The 21,180-nt window shown below is 37.5% G+C and overlaps 1 protein-coding gene across 1 annotated transcript in view; it reads left to right on the top strand.

Moving 5' to 3' along the window:
- DROSHA (drosha, ribonuclease type III) overlaps positions 1-21,180 on the top strand; it is a 67,897-nt gene that overhangs the window by 34,009 nt on the left and 12,708 nt on the right. Inside the window, exons 16-24 of the mRNA XM_010009359.1 lie at positions 1,316-1,423; positions 6,095-6,202; positions 8,727-8,865; positions 9,548-9,608; positions 11,518-11,577; positions 13,495-13,594; positions 16,278-16,380; positions 18,901-18,971; positions 20,053-20,097. Coding sequence (XP_010007661.1) covers positions 1,316-1,423; positions 6,095-6,202; positions 8,727-8,865; positions 9,548-9,608; positions 11,518-11,577; positions 13,495-13,594; positions 16,278-16,380; positions 18,901-18,971; positions 20,053-20,097 — 795 coding nt within the window. The remainder of the gene's footprint in view (positions 1-1,315; positions 1,424-6,094; positions 6,203-8,726; positions 8,866-9,547; positions 9,609-11,517; positions 11,578-13,494; positions 13,595-16,277; positions 16,381-18,900; positions 18,972-20,052; positions 20,098-21,180) is intronic.

Below are 21,180 nucleotides of genomic sequence, written 5' to 3'. Positions count from 1 at the left end.
GCAGAGCTATAAGCTTCTTTGTCCCCTCTGCCATCAGTCATTCACTACTGTGAGATTGTATGATGTTATTATTTGTGACAAGGTCATGCTGGGGGCTTTATTCCTCTAACCTAAGTTTGAGCATTTAAAGGGGGTGCATAAATTGGGATCTGAAGGCTCACTTCGAAGTCAATGAAGAGAAATGCACTTTTTTTTCAAGCCATTTATCCCCCTTCATTGAAAAGGAGCCAGGGCTAACTAGTGTCCTACCCTAGACGTCTTAGTATTGAGGTGTCTGAGATTTGATGAGTCTGCATCTGCATAGATGCACCTTTTGGAACCACTCTGAGTCTCTGCAGAACAGAAGACAGAGCCCATTCCTGCCCAGAGATGCTCACAGGCTTCAGATTTTAAGCTTGGAAGACACAGCTTTGAGCAAGTGACCTGCGGTGAAAAGGAGGAGAAGGAGAAGGATGCAGCTTTGAAAAGTTCTGTGTTCTGAAGAAGGAAGAGCACTAAGGGAGTGTTTACCATTAGTGCATGTGGTGTGGAGAGCTTGCATACCCAGGGGGCTTTATAGTATTGGAACCAGATCATGATCCAGGGATGATTTATTTTAGCTGGTTTTCTTTCATTCTGTTCTTACAGAAAATATTTTCTTTTAATAATTCTGTTAAAATTTTTTAATGATTCTGTCCCTTTTATAATTTCTAGAGGGAAATAAACATTTTACACAATACCAAACAGCCAGTGGTCAAGGCAAAACAGATTTTTATTTTATTTTTTGAATTGAAATAATATTATTAGATTTCATCATTATAGGCTCCAGGACTAGTGAATGCTGACCCCTTTTCCAGACGAGGAGTACTGTCAATGTTGTACTGGAACTATTATGGAGTAGCTGAGATCACAAAACAAAGCATTTCTTAGTCTGTTTTACTCCTATTGAATTCTTCAAGCGTACTTATAGTGATAGAATTGCGTGAGGACATTGGTTTGTACACAGGGATAAAAAAAGTGCTTTCATTATAAGGACCTTAATTTGTTACCTTACGTTTCATCTTGGATGTATGAGTTGGACTGCTTTGTTCTGTCATATGCAGTAAAAGAACTAGTCACCTCTGTTCACTTTTTGGTCTACCAAAACTGCGGTCTACGCTGTATTCCAGCACATCCACCACAGTCTGTGGCTAGCAGTTACAAGACTTGGACTAGTCTTAGAAACTGCTCACCAGAATCGAACCTTAAAGGGATATTGTGGATGCAGTCATGTGTGCGTTGATACTGCTTTGTGGTAGACAGTCCTTCACAAAAGCTCCATTCTCTCCCTGTTTAGGAAGCACTGCAGAAAATTCGTCAGAAGAACACAATGAGACGTGAAGTGACCGTTGAGTTGAGTAGCCAGGGGTTCTGGAAAACAGGGATACGTTCTGACGTCTGCCAGGTGACTAAACTGCAGAGATGTTTGATGTATTTTCTTTCTTGATAGCTGCCATTTACCTCTTGAAGGGGTTTGCTGTGATTCTAGGCTGAAGAATGGAATTAATACCTTTGCCTCAAGATGTGTTAATTTAAGGAACTATTCTACTTTCCCGTCCACCCCTGTCATGCACAGAAAAAGTTATTTAAAAGTACTAGATTTCTTGCCACTGGTTGATCAAAACAAGGAAGAGAGGATAGGACTGGCCAACTGGATTCTGGGCATTAGCCATATGTTGAGTCTTATGTGGAGCTCCTAGGGCTTCTTCATCCATCAGTTGGATTAGTTTTAAATATTTTTGTTTTAATATATTTTTATATTTAGATTTTAAAAAAAAAACAAATTTTACATTAAAACATGAAGAAATATCTTGAAAGAAGAAAGAAAAAACTCCACAATAACTAACTTACAGATTAAAAGAGGTGATCATCAGTAAGAAGGTCACCTTTCAGATACTCCTTTTCATATGCGTGACATATCCAAGGTACAGATCTCTGACAGATCCTATTGTGAAGCAGTTGACAGCCACCAGCTTTGTGATACGATAAAAATAACATTTATGTTATTTTTAACATAATATTTTATTAGTAAAATTCAAGTAGTTACAACAGTTAACTTCAAAATCTGGTAAGGCCAAAGGGGAAATGCTTACAGGAGAGAAATGCTAATAACTAAAATTGCTTTTCTTCTGTCTGAAACATTTCTTGTGATTCTGCTATTGCTTCTGAAGTCAGAGAAAGAGAATAGTGGAACAGTATCTTCTCACATTGCTGAGAAAAATTACAACCGCATTCTAATTTTTATCATGAACTCTTATCTGTTTTTGCAGGTTAAGTAAGCAGTGTAAATTTCTAATTTAGGAGCTTTGAAACAGTTCTGTGTTATTCATAGTATCTTCTGTGATTCATCTCTTAATGTCTTCTTCAATTCGTTTTGTTGTTGAAGGACAGCAAAACACGAAGGAACAATGGAAGTGAAGCTATTTCACATTTTTGTGCCCATCTGCAGTATAACATCTAAATCAGCCAGTTCTGGTATGAAGGTTCTTTGATTCGATTTCTTTGAGAGGCCAAGAGTAGGCAAACTGTGTATCTGTAAAATTAAAGATTGCTGCTCTTGCTACATGCTTTCTTCCAGATTAAAGAAAACTAAATATGCATAAATCAACTCTGTGAGCAGAGCTAAAGCATAGTAATTTAAAATTAATGCTTTTTAAAAGCATTGCAGTTTAGAAGATTGAAACACTTTCAAGTCACTCTAACAGCTTATAGTTACTCTAAGTTCCACACAGCAGTAATGACATTGGTTTGTGCAGTCTTAGAAGTGAACCACTTGCAGGGTGAGGAAAAAGGGTGAGTGAAATGTTCCAAAAAAGTAAAATCGTTATTCTCTGCCAGGCTTACTTGAAGTTATCCAGCAGATGAAGTGCACTACTTGGCCACTAAGCTGGGCATCACTTACTATGCAGTCTGGCAGGATAGGGCAATGCTGAGAAGATACACCTCACACACACACACACATCCCCCCATACCCATCATTGCCAGTCTTGTTGCTGGTGTGCTCTCAACACCAGTGTTAAGTGTTCAGGTGAGGAGAGAAATTATGCTTTTCAAAGCTCACCTGGTTCTTCTTAGTAGGTTCAGGTCAGGATTGTCTGCCAGCCTTGGGATGGTGGTACTAGCTGGGGCACCTGCGAGAGTCTCTGCCTTGCCATGCCAGCTGCAGCAGGAAAAGAACATGCAGAATAGTTAAAATTACATATGTTTAAAAACAACAACAAAAAAAAGAAGTTACTTGTATGTTTATAACCAAATGCAAGTACTAAGGGTATGGGATGTGGCCATATGGTTTCAGGAGACTTTTTTTAATCACTACCCATTCTTTAGCATAGTGGAATTTTTAAAGCATGTATTTTCTTTTCTTGTAAAGTGATAAATAAATAAAACATCAGAAACATCAAATAGCTATAATCCAATTTGATGTACATTAATTGACTCAATCAAGTATTTAGTGCCATGAAAGCAGCACTTGGTCAATGTAACTGCAAGAATCAAATTAAAGGCCCTTTGTGTGCTCCCAGAGAGATGTGAATTCTTCATTCAATGCACCACAGCTGATAAAAATCTAAAACTTTCTATTTCAATCCTCAAATTTAGGGCCACATGGATTGGTATAAATAATCTTAAACTTTGCTTGAGGGGCATTTTCTGCCTAGTGTAGTGAGACATACAAACAGGCAGAGGAGCAGAATTGTCCCATGAAACAAGTTCTGGGTTGGCTTTTTTGTTGGGTGTGTCCCATCTCCAGCCTCCTGAATTGCTTCAGTGAAGGAAAGCGTAGGAAGCATACCTGTATAGTTTATATGGAGTTAAAAGGAATGTTCCCGTAGCTTATAAATTACCCTAAGAAAACTCTAAATGAGTGACGTGTTAACAAAGTACAATTTCTTTGCTTGGAGTGGTTTTGCATTCTTTTTTGCCATTCAGAGATCCAGAAAAGTGTTCTGGTTTGGTTTGGGGTTTTTTTGTCTTGCTGCTAATTAGTTAGTTCCATCTGGCAGAAAAGGACCTGGGGTGCTGGTTGACAGCCAGGTGTGTATGAGCCAGCAAGCGTGCCAGGTGGCTGAGAAGGCCAGTGGCATCCTGGCCTGTATCAGCAATAATGTGGCCAGCAGGGCAAGGGAAGTGATCATCCCCCTGTACTGGGCATTGGTGAGGCTGTACCTCGAATACTGTGTTCCGTTCTGGGCCCCTTACTACAAGAAAGACATAGAGGTGTTGGAGTGGGTCCAGAGAAGGGCAACAAAGCTGGGGAAAGGTCTGGAGAACAAGTCTTATGAGGAACGGCTGAGGCAACTGGGGTTGTTTAGTCTGGAGAAGAGAAGACTCAGCGGCGGGCCCTTATCACTCTCTAGCTACCTGAAAAGATGTTGTAGTGAGCTGGGGGTTAGCCTCTTCTCCCAGGTAACCAGTGAAAGGACAAGAGGAGCCTCAAGCTGTGCCAGAGGAAGTTTAGATTGGAAAGGGTTGTCAAGCACTGGACCAGGCTGCCCAGGGAAGTGGTGGAGTCACCCATCCTTGGAGGTATTTAAAAGACATGTAGATGTGGCACTTGGGAACATAGTATAGTAGTGGAGTTGGCAGTATTAGATTAATGGTTGGACTCACTCTTTTCCCAAAAAGGTCTTTTCCCATGTAAATGATTCTGTGATTACTTTCCTACTGTGTTCAGTTTTCAAGAATTTTGCAGTCCTTAAGCAGAAAGTATTGCCATTGTTTACTCTTAATTTCTCAGTCCTGTAACATTCACCAGATTGTATTTTCTGCTGTTCTTTCTTTAATGGCATGCAGAAATCAGTAACGTCATTTATTCCATAAATTATACATAATCTGCATCGTATGCTTTCTTTTCTTGATTCTGTCCACAGTGAACATTCATCTTCTGTAATCACATACATTCCTTTTTCTGCAATTAATAGTGATAGCCCTCAGATTTTGAATCTTTTATAACACATCATTCTTTTGAATATATTCTGTCATGTCACTAGTAGGAATGATACGAACTTAAACTTCATGTCAATATCACAAAAATGGTCACATGCATGAAATTCTTTAAATACTGACATTTTCCTGTAGCTCTTACTTTTCACTTATGCAGTATTTTTGATGTTGATATCATACTTGCTGTACTGATAAACTATAGTACTTGCTTATTTCAACCCAGATCCATTTGAAGTCAAAATTAGTGTAATACTCCTGCTTTAAAACACAGAAAAAAGGAGACTTTTGTTGTTGCAGCATAGACTTAGTTAAATTTTTATGAAAATTTCTGCAACAGAAAAACATTATCTGTTTCCTAGATGATCAAACAGCAACCTTTCTGATTTATTTTTTTTTTTTAGCACATTAAGCTTGGAAATGCCAGAGTACAGCATTTCAGAAAGCCCTTAATTCTTCCTCAGACGGAAATGAAGCAAGGCAGTAATAACTGTGCTTGAAAATCAAGTAGCTACTGTTGTTGGTGAAAGCTGGTTAAAGTGATGCTTCTTCCCTAATGTTATGAGGCAGAGGGGAAATGGTCTGTCTTCATCTTTGGTACTAACCTAAAACCACAGGGCGTTAAATGAGAAGGTACAAACATATAGCATTGATTTCAGTCATGGCTTACTGAAATTTGACGTTACTGGTGACCAGATATTTTTTACCTCTTTCAAAATACTTCAGTAGAGAACTGGTTTTATGTATTTGGATGGGACTTTATGTATTAGATTTTATGTATTTGGACAGGGCTTTGGGCAATCTGGTCTAGTGGAGGGTATCCCTGCCCATGGCAGCAGGATTGGAACTAGGTGATCTTTAAGGTCCCTTCCACAAACAGTTTTGTGATTCTATTTATTTATTTAGTCTAGGTGGGGTGGTGTCACCATTATGATTATGCAGATGGACAAATGTGATTTAATTAAGTGCTCTGATGATGAAGGTTAGGAAATGGTGTTTATTTTTTTTCTCATTTAAACAAGCCAGTAAATCTTAGGGTTGTGACAAATGGAGAATGTTTGTATTTATACATTAGTCAAAACTGAGTACTCTCTATAGTGAAGTTGAATGCTTTTTCTCTATTGCTGTTTTCTTTTAGCATGCGATGATGCTTCCTGTCCTCACACACCATGTCCGCTACCATCAGTGTCTGATGCATTTGGACAAATTGATAGGCTATACTTTTCGAGATAGGTGCTTGCTGCAGGTAAGATACAAAAAAAATAAGCTACTTGCTGGTTTGTCCTCCTAATATTATAGAGTTTATCCATAATCCTGACTTCTGTGCAAATTTAAGAAATGCATTGCATTGCCACAGCTTGGACATACTTGATTGCATTGTAATCTTCCAATAGTTTCAGTTATCCCAAGAGACTTCTATTTAGAGACATCTGTTATGCATGTAGGCATACACCTACCTTTGCTCCACTGGCAGGTCTGGATTTGCTTGTAATGTGTAGAAAGACAAAAGTATGCTTACTGAAAAGATTGTCAGGTGCAATCTGCTGTTTCAAAAAAAGAATAGCATTGCCTTTTATTTTCCATGTATAGCTAGTGAGAAGGAATTTGAAAACTTCAGCTCTTGAATTTCACAAGTATGTGATGAAATTTTTGCACTTACAAACAAGGGCAGGAACTGGAGAGGGGAGAATTTCTTACTTAAATTCATCCATGTTGCATGACCGATCGTTTATCTAAGTGCTTATTTGTAAATGATCAGCTCTAAAGGCTGACTCTTGGCATCGTGGCCACTTCCCTTATGTGTTTTTCTGGAATTACTGAAGGAAAATGGAGCCTTCTGTTTAGGATTTCTCCCCTCAAATAAGCAACGGCTCTCCTGCCGACTGAGTCTGAGAAAGGTGAATTTTCTCTAAGTTAAAACCATGCAGTTTCTCTATGTGTATGGAGACTTTACTCCTGAGCTACATGAAGCAGAGGCTTGTAGGAAAATGTGTTATCATAGCTTCTCTGTTTCCTAGAAGTTGGTTTACAGGGTTTGTCATACTGCAAATTATATTAAACATTGAGCATCTGGTAGGATTTGGTTGCCTGCAGGCTGCCATAGTTTTAATATGAAAGATAAAAATGCAGTGATGGAAATTGAGACCAAACATACAAACCAATAAGCAAATTGCAATCGAAAATGGAAGAAGGCGTAAAATCAAGTGTGCCAGTATTAGTAATATTAATATTTAGTTATAACAGAAGTACTTTTTAGTGCTTGATCCCTATGCAAATTTATTTAAAACCTAGAAACATGTTCCAGAAGAGAATGAGCCTTTTAAAATGTGTATAGCGTAAGTCACCTACTTAAACATAGGCAATATTAGATTATTTGATAATTTTGCATTGATTTTTACCTTTTCCTTTTTACCTTTACAGTTTCATCATGATGTGTGCTTTCTAAAGTACAGACTGGGCAACAAATATAACACTAATTTAACTATTCAGGGAAATGTAATGTATCATCCACTTCAGATGAAGCGGAAGCTGAGATGTGAAATTATGACAAACTTATTAATATTAGCAAGGAATTAAAATGGACTTGAAGAAAGTTCTTATTGTTGATTAAATATAAGTTTACTCTCTAACAAAATTAAAATAAGTTTCCCTAAGGTATTGTGTTTGGAAAGCCATAGACAATGTTCGAACGAACTACTGGAATGTCTTTGCTCACAGCCTGCATCACTAGTCCTTCAGTTGTTTCAGAAGTAACTTTCTGCAGCTTGAATTTGCCAGTGCATTTCTTGTTTTATATATAAGGTGTGTGTACACATTTATAGATGCATGTTATTTTTAGGTGTGTACGTGTAAAAGAGAAAATGCATGAGTTTGCAGGATGGAGTCATAAAAGCTAGCTGTAGTTCTATATACTGCTGCCGTTTTTGTAGTGGTGGAGTCAGCAGCAGAGTTAGCTTTGATAATGCTAGATGGTACAAATGGAAACAAATGGAAGAATGATACATATGGGAACAGGTTGCCCAGGGAAGTTATGAATGTCCCATCCCTGGAAGTGTTCAAGGCCAGGTTGGATGGGGCTTTGAGCAACCTGATCTAGTGGAATGTGTCCCTGTCTGTGGCAGGGGATTGGAACTAGGTGAGCTTTAAGGTCCCTTGCTACCCAAACCATTCCATGATTCTACAAAACAGATCAGTCCTGCCACTGCTGTTCAGTTCAGCTGAAGAGTGGCCATGTTCTTCTGTGAATAACCATGCTGGACATACTTGTCTGTTGTTTGTTTGTTTGCAGTAGGGAAGTTTTATAGATATTTAAGTAACCTAAATCAAATATATGAACGATTGAGAAACTCTTAGTTGTTCATAGTTTTAATCTGAATATTTATGCTGCAATGTTAGAATGAATATATGTTTAAATAAGCAAATGTATTAAAATCAGGTCAGCAAAGCTGGTAAGCAAAACTCTTAGGGCAAATTGACAGTTCATGCTTTTTCTCTTCTAAACTAATTTTTCTTTAAAGAAGAAAACTTGTTGAAAGTTAATTAGTTAAACTGATGATTGGGCATAAATATTGCTTCTTTCTGACATATGGAATAGTACCTCCTATGTTTAAATTGCTGGAACCAAGCTACTGATTGACGACATCACTTTGTAGCCTTTCTTCAAACTAAAAAATAACAATTAATAGATACCAGTCTAAGATTTTTTTTTTTTTCCTTTTTTTGCAAAAAAATATCTAAGACTTTTTTTTCCTGTTTGCGCCTCATTATAGCTTGCCATGACTCATCCAAGCCATCACTTAAACTTTGGAATGAATCCGGATCATGCCAGAAATTCTTTATCCAACTGTGGGATTCGACAGCCAAAGTATGGAGATAGAAAAGTTCACCATATGCACATGAGGAAAAAAGGTATGCTGTTACACCCCTACTGTTTTTCTCTCGCCTAGCACTTAATCAGTAAGAAAACCTTTGTTCATTGTTATTTATTTGGCCATTGTTCTTCTGAGAGATCCCCTCAGTGGAAGATTTCAATGGTTATGCACAGACACCAGTGAGACCCTTCTAAAGAAAAAACATATTTTGCAAATGAATCAATAAGTAAAGAGCTGAGAAAAAGAAAGGGTAATAAATGGGAGGATGTGATTTTTGGCAAATATTGTTTTCTTAATTTGCTGCTAGGCATGGTGACCAAACTTGAGGGTATTTTGTAAAAACGTCTTATTACTGTGGTCTGTCTGCTGCAGAATATTCACCTAATTGCCAGAATATATTCCTTAAAAGTATACTCAGCTGTAATGAAGTCTTTTTTTTTTTTTTTTTTTTTAATTGTTTATGTAATGTTTGGAATGTCTTTTTTATGCAAAGGTGGTATTTTTGTCTGGCTCTTTGAATGCAAAAATACAATAGTAATGGGACTACAGTCAGCTAGGCAGAGATCCTCTGTAAGGATTATACTTGCTTTAAATCCTGCAAAAGACAGGATGATCCGTGTACAGCAGTTACAAAGTAACTTTTTGAGTAATTATTTTCTAAGCCTATTAAAATTGATTTAGTGGTTGTTTATTTAATAGTGTATTGTTTATATTTCTAGGGATAAACACCCTGATAAATATTATGTCCCGTTTGGGACAGGATGATCCAGCTCCTTCCAGGTAATGAAAATAATGTTTGCAAGTAGGGAAGCTGTTGCAGAGAGAGATATTTGATAGAAATAACCAACTTACTGTCAGCAATAGCTTTTGCAAATAGTTGAAATGAAAAGTCATTTTGAATTGACTTTATCTTATGAAGATGTGCTGAACCTCCATTAGCAGTGACATAATAAATGTTTAGTCATGCCTGCAGAAAACTCCTGAGGAAGGATTTTACAGATAATTCTATCATTTTTGTTTATGCTTGAAATGGGGAGGACTAAAAGGCTACCTTTTAGCTTTCTGCAGAATAAAAAAGAAGACTTTTTTGTTATTGTTACTGTTGCTATAAATTGGATTGTCCATCATGTTTCCTCATAGTAGTACCTTCCTGGCGTGGCATCTTGTTAACATGAGTGTGATATTGAATGTGAGCTTCGCTGATTTACTGGTCCAATTTAGAGACACATGGAAAAACGATTAATGATGTGATGTAATAATCCTTAAATGACCACTAAGAATTCTTTGTGAATAAATAATGTTTAAGATGTGGTTTTTAGCCACAGGCACTGTGTTTATCCAGAGCGAATAAACAAAGCTCATAGGACTTAATGCATGAAGGAGCTGTATGTGAGATCTCCTAAATGCATGAACTGGAGGGCAGAGTGTATTTCAGTTAACTAGTGTTGTAACTGGGCCTTTTAAGTGATCATTTTGGAGGAAGCTTGGGAATGGGAGAAGTTTAATTCTGAATAAATTATTGTTGCAGTGTTCCCTAAATGCTGTTTGAGCTAGACCATGCCCTTTTCTTCAAGAGTCAGCTTCAAGCTTATTTCAGCCTTCTTAAGATAATATGAGATAATGCTAAATTGCATCAATTCTCACAAAATAACACAAAAATATAAAATCCCACTTCTGAGATCTGTGTAGGAGCTGTAGTTTTGCTCACACTTTATTGTTTTACACAGCAGAGGTACTTGAATTCTTTCAGCCCATAACAAAGACCTGCTATTTCAGAAATTAGATTTACTGTGTAAGTGCTGGGGGAATGCATATTACAATAAAAGCTGCCAAACACTTGAGAAGGATCTTCTGAATTAAAAAAAAAAAAAAATCTTGTGGCAATGGCCTTGGTTCTTTTACAATCTTGTGAAGTCAAAATGTTGCTACTTAAATGCTTTGATGTGTTGAGCAGAAATTTGCATATATTCGAAGACAAACTCACGTTCTTTTTCAGCTGCTGTGTCCTGTTAGTCCTTTGTTAGATAAGCAGACAGCTTGGAGGAAATGAAACTTTATGCAAAACAAAGGAAAATCAGGGGCAGTGATAGAAGAAAAGGAAAACAAAGGAAATATACAATTCTATTAGTTTAATGGCATCTTTGAATGCATCTTCTTGTAGAGCCATTTTTTTCTTTTGATCTCAAAGGAAGTTGCAGAAAACAGGGCATTTAAAGGTGCTATGATGAAAAATGAAAATACTTATTCCTTTATAGCTTTGCCATACCAATGAATCAGTTGCAGAGTCATCACGCTCTGCAGCTGTTGATATTAATTGCATACACTACCCTATTTGCATGTACAAGATTGAAGCCAGGCTGTTTGTTTCAATCACCCTGATGGACAAAAGAAATCCGACCTCAGTGCCAATCAGCGGAACTGTTTCCTTTTTTCATTTGTTAAGCTTTGACAACAGCTCAGAAAGGAACATATGAAAATTTGAAGATGGTGGTGTCAGTCCTGAGTTTCAAAATTTATGTAGTGGTTGTTCTGTTTTGGAAAGGATTGTAATCCAGAGAGGGGGAGGCTGCAAGAATGTCTGTCATGCCTGATTAGCAATCAACTCTGATTTGGTCTCTTTTAATTGTATTGTGTAAATAACCAGCATGTGTTACTTAGCTGATAGTAAACCTTTAAATGCCTTTTTCAGGATTAACCACAACGAGCGTTTAGAATTTCTGGGAGATGCTGTGGTGGAGTTCTTAACAAGGTAAATAGGGAATTCTTTAGCAGTTTTCACCTTTGTATGGTATTGGCCTACCATTGGGCTTATTAAGCTTCACAGTGTCTGCTTTATGACTGTGTATGTTTGCAATCCTGCCTGACGGTTGGAGCTGCACATAGCTCTCTTCAAAATTACTTCAGTGTTTATGATACAGGGAAGATTACAAAAGGAAAATCTAAAGTTTGTTTCATGGAGTGCAATTTTATGTTGATTGGACTTAGAGATTATTCGGCTACAGACAAGTTGAACTTTGTATCCTTTTTTTTTTTTTAAAGGAAAGATATTTTTCCTGGCATGCCATTTTGTTTCCATGGGTTCTTTTTCCCTAGTTGCAAATAAAAATCACTTAGTGGTAATATTGAATGTGTTGGAGTTCTTATATTTCCAGTTATTAGGGCTGTAGTCTATAAATAGGCTGTACTGTCTATATGTAAAGAAAATAGTCAAACACAAATGTAATGTATTTAGAAGTAATAACAAAAAGCTATAGTTCATAAAAAATTGCTCCAGTTTTGGTCTGGTTTGAGTATCCTGAAATTGATGAAAAATACAGGGATATTATCAGTTACTTCCATGGGCCTCTTTTATCTGAGTACTAGAGGCAGGCAGTTTACACAAAAGAAGATTCTAATCTGTTTTGAGCTGCTTTGTTCTACTGTTTTTAATAGGGGAGTAGTCTTGTTTACTATAAAGCTTCTCTTAAAGCAAGTTTGTTATATGAACTGCCCTTATATCTCAATTCTCTACTAGCCTCTACTAGCCATTAGCTACTCATTATTAAAAGCTATTAGTCTATAAAGGTCTCCACTGCCCTTAAAACCCATGGCCTTTTCTGTCATACAACAGTACAGGCTGCTAAGATAGAAGACTTGCTGATTAAAATGTCTTGCATTTTTCATTGTTCATCAACCATCAGTTGACTTTCTGAGCTAACTTTTGTCTCAATTCAGAAAAAACCCTGAGCTACATTTCTGTTCAATAGAGCATGTAAGCACCTATTTAAATCTTCAGGTCTCTGCTTTTGTGAATGGTGATATTTGAATAGATTGCCTCTAAGTTTTATAGTAGTTTTTGTCCTTAAATAATCTTGCATTTATCTGCACTTTTCTTCCTGTGCACTGGCTTAATAAAATATTTTAATTATTAGTGCCATCTACTGCCGTACTTGTGGGATGTCGAAAACCCTTTCTGTGCTAACTTCTTTTTGACATGGATTAGATAGTCACGTATGGAGATATTCAGAATCATTTATCTGTTACTCAGATCTTATTTGGGTCACTGAATTACTTTTTTTGGTTTGTTTCTGTTTTATGAAGTGTCTTACTTGCATGATGACAAATATCATTAAAGGCAGTAAAAAGCCTGTGATTTTTACTCCCACCTCTCCCTCGCTGCCCCCTGTGGTATTAATGACTTCACACATTTGATAAATACAGGAGGTTGTTGAGTTCTGTTCTTTAGGCTCCATCCAGCGTGAATCAGTAGTATCATCTTAAAGCATTGTGTAACTGCAACACGGATGTTCTCAAGGCTGGTGGTTCTCTTGTGCTTTATTCTTCAGCATCCTCTAGGTGTCAACCTCGCTGAACTCACTGTGTGGCTGCTGTGTAGACACCTTCAAATGAATGAACTGCATTGTTACTGCAGGGATTTGGAGAATATGTGCTGCCCAGTAGAGAAACGGCACTCTTCCTCCCCTGCTGCCAGTGCTGTCCAGTCAAATATTCTTGAGCACTGCTTTAATGTTTGTTCATTTACCTTATTAGAAGCTGAGTTGCCACCTTGGGAGGAGACCTGTGTTACCAACTAGGATCTGAGGGAAAGGCACTGTTCCCTAGAAGCCCACATGATGCATATTTAACCAAATGCTGACAGCATCTGATCTGAGTTTTGTTTTGCCAGTGTCCATTTGTACTACCTGTTTCCCACTCTGGAGGAAGGAGGATTAGCAACATACCGCACTGCCATCGTACAGAACCAACATCTGGCCATGTTGGCTAAGGTATAGTTTTGTATGTCTCTGTATTTGACACCCAGAGGTAGGATACTATGGATTGCACTAGGGATCTATCTGCTTTGAACATCAGTGTCTTTACCATGTTTTGTGTACAAGATTTGGGATGCAGGAGCTCTTTTCAGTTTGAAAGTAGATTCTAAAGATGAAGTAGGACTTAGAGTTTTCTTCAAAGGCAGAAGGATGAGTTTTTAGGATGCTTATGTTGATGTCTCTATATTTACCTTCATATTGCACAGGTAATGAAGCTGATAGTAGAAATTTAGTGAAGAAAAAGAAACAAGCTGGTTGTTCTATAAAAGGACTTTCTGCTAGAAAACATAGGGAAAACATGGCAGCAGGTGGTAGAGAAAGTAGGGAAATGATAATTTTGCCTGCTCCGTAACCACAGTCATTTTCAGATTCACTGTGAACTACACAAGAGAAATATGTTAGGCTTTCGGTGAAAATTTGTATTATCTCGTGGAGAAAATTGAGATGCCTAGAATTTTATTTCATGTAATTCTGTGAATGACAGAACTTTTTTCATTTCTACATGATACAGGGGGTGCGAGTATGATGTAGAAAGTTTAATTCTCTATTTGTAGATAATCTGGTATTCCCTTATTCATACTTGATTTTCTTGGCGTGTTTTTAAAAAAAGACAGTCTAGAGACTTACTGATGTCATGTATTAAGCTGTGCATGCATGCACATGTGTCCACTGCTAATAGTTTTCATGTGCTCTTTTAATCTTCTCTGTTCATGTTCACTCAGTAATTTAAACAAGCATATCCAATCTTGAGATTTTGGGGAAAAAACTGCATGATTTTTAATGTGTCATCTTTTTGCCTAATTCTCAGGAGAGGCACATGGTAGGGGAGCAAACACAGTAATTTTCTTCCAAAGCTTTCTTTTAGATAAGCATGAATTGATTGAAATTTTCAAATTGAGGTTTTGTCTACAAATATGATATTGAACCACCTGACATTTGAATTCATGCTACTATTGGAAAAACCTGCATCTGGAAAACTCATATAGTCTTTGTCTGTTCACAGCCTTTGTCATTGTACATGGACAATTCTTGAAATTTTTTGCAACATTTTTTAAATTGTATTTATTTATGTTAGATGCAACTGTAAATACTAGATATCTGTATATTCCTAATTTCTCAACTTACTGTTTTTTCCTCTTGTATATCTTATACAATGTTCCTGGTTTCATCCTCTTTAATTATTCCCTGCAGTATCATGTTGCATTCTGTTTATTTACTCAGTACAATCCTCAGCTTCTCTTGCGTGTGGAATGCTGTTTTAATTGAGGATCAAATGATACATTTCTGTAGCTTCTAAGGGGCATTGTAGCAGAAATTTTAAAAGTAATCTGAAACATGTTGTGATCAAAAAATGAGAAGCAAAATACATGCAAAAGAAAGCTGAATGCAAACTCTGAAAATAGAAATAAGCCATTGGAGGTGGGGGAGACAAACCAACTCCCAAACAACACCTTTTAACATGAACAAATGACAATAATCTGTGAGAAGTTTAAATTTGATATAAACCAGTTAATGTTCCATTTTTATGTTGACTCTAACGAGTGCTCCTCACTCTATGTGAAGTGCAATGGAACAGAGTAAGAAGTAATGTCCTGTGTTCTGGAGCAGTGAATAGGCTCTCATTCATTGAAAATGGAAGACTCCTTTTTTCCAATTGCAGTGTGTCTGGACCATGCACCTCAAACAACTTAATCTTCCTTTTTACCTCTTAAATATACTCCAGGAGGATGCAGTTGAAAGTTAATGGGAAATTAGTCAGTAGAAATTTACACCCAGTTGGGAAGAACCTTTCAAACTTTGCAAGACGGACAAATCTCTTCATTAAAAATCTCAATAATGATTTTGTGTTAAAAAGATGACTGTGTAAAGAGAATCTAGTAGCTCTTACCTGCATTTCTATAGCAGAATTATTATGTAATATGTAGGATACCTGACTCACTACCTGAGATTCTGACTGACAAGAACAACTATGGTGTAGGCAACAGATGAATGTTAATGATATGCATTTGAAAGAAATAAGGAAGCTAGGTGGCACTGTGGATTAAAATACCAAGTCTTTTGCTTGCAGTGCCCAGAGCCCTTTGTTACTGCCACCTGTTGACACTCTTAAAGGGAAAGCCAGATGTTCAGTGAATTGTGTCCAGCAGAGTTCTTGTTCTTCACTATTCTACTTTATCTTATTCTTGTAGGCAAAATCTTTTTCCTCAGTGTTAACTCCCCTCCCTTTGAATGTCCCTTTGGTATTTCTGAAGGGAAATTACATGAGGGCAAACTACCAGCAAGAAACAAAGCACATTGTACCACCCAGTTGGTATCAGCCTATTTTTCTGTCACACCTTCAGTGCTCCTCTTGAACTCATTCCTAAATCTCACTAGTAAAGTGTTTTGATCTAGCTTCTTTTGACAATTTGGTTTGATAATTCCTAGTGTTCCCATGCTATCACACTCTAGTTGCTTGCCTCTGATAGATATGAAGTCTTCTAATTTTAGCCTATATCTGAATTGAAACTATGGAGAAAAGCTTCAAAGTTCCCTCAAACCCAGTTGCTGCATAATAGTGTAATGAACTCTGGTGACTAGAACTGGTACTCTTGTACTTCTAAAACCATCGTTTTAACTCTTTCCACATATTCTGCAGAAGCTGGAGCTAGATCGATTTATGCTTTATGCTCATGGGCCAGACCTTTGCAGGGAATCGGATCTCCGTCATGCTATGGCCAACTGCTTTGAAGCCCTAATAGGTAAAGCGTGTGTATCTGTGTGTGCTGAGTTATTGTTTTAATATCTTTACGTGCCATGTTGACTGTGATGGAGGAGACGTGGGTCTGTGTTGAGTAGTGTTAGTGAGGGTGGGCGATAGTAAAGCTTCTTAAATCTTGTCTCTTTCGTGCGCATGTGCTGCGTGTGTAGCATAAGTGTGAAGTATTGCAAAGGAAATATCATCTTCCAAACACTGCCTTCCAAACCACTGAAGATGCACCTATTTCATATGGTTGTGGTGCAGCACTGCTGTCTGCCACCACAGAAATCCACCTCTCATGTGGCACCATGGCCTGCCACCTGCAGTTATATGAGAGGAGTAGTTCAGTCACCATGGCCTGGCAAGAAAAGGACAGGTTCAATGCTTCCAGTAGTACTTGCCCAGAATTCCGAAGTGCAGAGTTGCATTTCAGCCCTGCATTTTAAACTGCAGCTTGCTTTCTGAATGCACCAGGCACTCCCAACCAAGTCACCAACCTGCTTCCTCTCTGCCCTGCTAACCTCCTGTGAGTTAAATGTGACATTTGCCAAGTGAATACTTTTTGGTCTTTGCATTCTCCTTACAAATAAAAAGTAAGGCAGTACACCACAGCTGGTGTAATAAAGCTACTGAAACTCTCTAGCTGAGGGTGAAGGGGAGTTGTATCAAATTTGCTGTTGGACATGAAGATGCTGATTAGTGACTGACTGAGTTGATAAATTTATGTTGGAGAAGAAATCAGGACTGCCTGACCACAGTAACTGAACAAGGCAGCAGTAAGGTGGAAATCTGATCCATTGTATCCACACAAGCTCTATTTTAAATGGCATATTTTTAAAAAACTTCTTTGAATGCACAAAGCAAGCTAAATCTCACTTATTTGGCTTCATATTCTTATAGCTGTACTGTACACAATATTAGCTATGGCAATGGTTTATTCCTCATCCAGGTCTTTACATACTACACAAGCTCCTAAAGCATTTTGTCCTGCTTTGAAAAACAGATGATAGTTGGCTTAGATGTCAACAGTTCTATGCATTCTGCCTTGGGCCAAATTGCATTTCACCTTATCAAGAAAGAAGAGTTTTCTTTTTAAGTCTCTTTTTGCTTTCCATGAGTGCTTTGATCTTTAAAAAAAAAAACAAAACAGAAAAAGGACACTAGATATGTGTCTGTGGCTTTGTTCGTATACTTCAGCCTGTCTAGGATGTAATGATGAGGGCTATTTGGCAACCAGTGAGATTTGCTAAAAGAGCAGACTTGCTGTTTAACCTGCTATAGAAAATTGTTCACAAAGTTAATTGAGCTAAATTAAGTTAAATAAGGTTTTGTCAGGCCTATAGCTTAAATCTGGGAGCTTGTTAAGGGACTATAAAAGTATACATGGGATCTGGAGCTCCTACTTGAGGACATTTGTAAAAGTCTGGTGCTTCTTCCCTGAGATGAAGAAAATAACTAGAAGTACAAGCAGGCTGCCTTGGGCCTGTTTGAAATTCTGTGCTCTCATTATATGTCTCTGGCAAGGTAGAAACCCCAAAACTGTCCTTCAGAGAGTCCAAAGAAAGCAATTGGCCTACTGAGGAGGGGGTTTGAGGGTGAGGAGGGAGAGTTACAGCAAGCCAAACCACGTTCTTTCTGTTAGTGGGAATATCGACCCTCTTTCTTTGTGTTCTTCATGTAGCTGTGTATTCCCTTTGCTTTTGTAAAGATGTGCTTACAAGAACTAATTTAAGGTCTTCAGAAGTCCTCCTGTGAAAAGTATCAAAGGACAAAGTATTAATACTGGATTTGTAAAGTGCCTGTGCAGGTGCTGTTGTGTATATGGTACACCCCAAAAATATAGTGTCCTAGCAAGTTTGCAGAGCTTGTTACTAAGGAGCATATGGAGGGCTAGTGAGGGCTTCATGTGCAGTTAAAAAAATCAAAGTACTATAATCTCTAGAACATGAGATGCAGAGGCAGAGTTTCCAATTCAGACAATGAACTGGAATTGTGATATTGGGCAGACATTGAGGTCTAGAATAGTCCTGACACATCATCAGACAATGTATTATTGTGATATTGGGAAGACGTTGAGGTTTGGAATAGTCCTGACACATCATTTGTGTTCAAAATATAATGTTGAAAGTACAGAATAAACAAAAATTATTTGCTAGCTATCAACATGTATTCATGGCTTTCACTGTTTATATGTATGTATAGTTAGCTGATTACTGGAAACTGCTTTTAGAAATAGATTGCTCCTAGCCCAATTAGTTAAATTCACACTTTGGATGTATCATTTTCTATCACCAATTCAACTATTTCAGTTTTTTCTGTGCATTTTATGACCGTTGATTTATGTCAGTGTTTAACGTGCTTTAAATTTCTCAAAAAATTAGTTTGTACTACAGAAAGTACGCTTTTAAAGAAGAAGTGTATTGGAGATGAAGAAGGCAGAGATCTTTGACTTCCTTGCACTTAGTAATTTTCTAAGTATTAATTCCTGATTGACCTTTGATGTATTGGTCCCCTCATGCAGGAGCTGTTTATCTAGAGGGGAGCCTAGAAGAAGCAAAACAATTATTTGGACGTTTACTCTTCAATGACAAGGTATTTGTGTATTTATATGATTTTATTTCCATTTAAAAAATAACTGAAGACATACTTTCTTGTCTGTTGTTTTACTTGAGAATCATAAATGAACAGGTATACATAAACCTTTTGTACTTAGTTCCTGGAAACTGAATGTAGCATAGGGACAGCAAGCTGCACTGGTTCAGGCAAAAATGTTAGTGTTTCCTCAGGTGTGTTGTTTATTGGTTGGCTTAGGTAGGAATGGACAGGTGGCATGGGAAACCTGCTGACTTCCATTCAACATGCTGATCTAACAAGAGAGATGGATGCTGTGCACCCAGGAGGCATGCTTTGGGAAAGGAGGGTGCACATGTAGAGCAACTGTTCTTGTTTCATCAGATAAATCATCCCACCACTAAAAGTTTTAAACATATCTTTAAAAAAAAAAAAAGCAGGCGATTTCATCCAGTTTATTCACTTGCGTAATTAAAATCTGATCCATTCTTGCATCCTGTATCTCAGATCGCAGTTAGTTGGAATTTAACCGAAGGGAAGTAACCAGTGCATACTGCTAGGACAATACACGTGGCAATGGTGATAGGATGAATTATACAGTGTTTTCCTCTTTAAAGTCTCAGAGTCTGTGAAATGACAAAGATTATTAGAAATGAAAACATTTTGAAGCCTGTTGTAACTCAATGCTTATTTGCTGCTCAGTGCCTGTAGTGAAAAAGCCTATATGAAATAGAAGAAAATAAGTGGGGATGTTTTTCTTTTTCAGTCCTTGCCTTTGGTGAAGTCAAACTTGCTACTGAAGAGTTCTTGCAAATAAAGTTAGTCCTGAGGCTTAAACAAATCTTTTTCTTCCTTTAACCACTTTTTATTTAGTTCAAGGTTTTTTCCACCTCTTTGAGACAAGCTAATTGGGAAAACTACAGGCAGTTTGAACAGCAAATACACGATTTTAAAAATTAGTTTGCCAGCACTATTGAATTTGCAATAAGCAGAGTCAGCATCTGAAATAGTTCAGTATTTCAAGTAATGACATTTTATTTAGCACTGTGGAATTTGTTAAATGACTCTCTTGAGCATTGAAGGCATTTCTCTGTGTTTGCAGGACCTGCGGGATGTATGGCTTAATTATCCACTACATCCACTCCAAGTAAGTGTATCCCTTTTTGTAACAAATTTTATAGCTCAGTTTTATTTTCTGGGATGCTTTTCCATAGGCTTCCATTGTAATGACATCTCAGAAGTTTTGCTAAAAAGTAGCCAAAGGAATATATATATATATTTGCCTTTGTGTTTTGATTTTTTCTGTGAGGGGGGTGGTGTTATAAGTAATGATTGTCTGCCTCTCTGGGGATTAATCATTCACCTTCCCTTGACTCATGTTTGATATATAACTGTACTTATGCAACAAATCTAGTGAGAGGTAATGTTTTGGTGGCTTCTTGTTAATCTTCTTGAAGTTGGGGGAAAACGGGTAGAAAATCAGTCTGCATACATGTTTTTTTAACCTGAAATTAAGACTGAAATCTTAATAGTAGGAAGGCACATAAGTTGAATGGAGTAAGAGTGTGATTCTAATTTTTATTTTTGTGTGGGTGTGCTATGATAGCATGGTTGTTTTGTTGATGCCAGAAACTTTATTACCGAGTAAACACGGAAATTATGAAGGTATCTGAAGGCTGATTTATCCTCCATGTATTGAAGCATACAAGTTTACAAGGGTAGAAGTTGTGAGAATGGTTTTCCAGTCCTTTTTCCCTGACTAAATTCTGGGGTAGACCCAGAGTAAATCTCAGACACTCTCTGCACTGTAGTTCCTTGTTTTCACTGTAAACATGGCAGTATTTTCCAGGTGTGCAGGGGTGCTGCAAGAACAGCTATATTCAAATCGTCATCCAGTCAGTAAGGTTTTTAGGGTCATATGAACATCTGAGAGGTTTCTTTTATACAACTAAATCTGTGATGTTTTGGTCAGTCAGTTTGACTCCTTTGAAACGTTTATGAGCACACCCTTTCAGCAGAAGGACACTTTGAGGCCTCCATCTGAAATGTCATACAAAAAACGTGTAATGTTGCAGATGATACTGTGTGCTGGGTTTCCTAAAAGGCTGTTGGAAAGGCACTCACAAAAAGCTTTTAAAAATGTGTTGGTTTTTTTTAAAAAAAAAACAATAATCAAAAAGAAGCAACCCTAACTAATACTGTCAGTGCTTACAAGATTTAAAGGAATGGC

Source organism: Nestor notabilis, unplaced genomic scaffold (assembly GCF_000696875.1).
Source record: "Nestor notabilis isolate BGI_N333 unplaced genomic scaffold, ASM69687v1 scaffold2842, whole genome shotgun sequence".
Taxonomy (NCBI): Eukaryota; Metazoa; Chordata; class Aves; order Psittaciformes; family Psittacidae; genus Nestor; species Nestor notabilis.
This window is presented reverse-complemented; position numbering and strand designations above follow the sequence as displayed.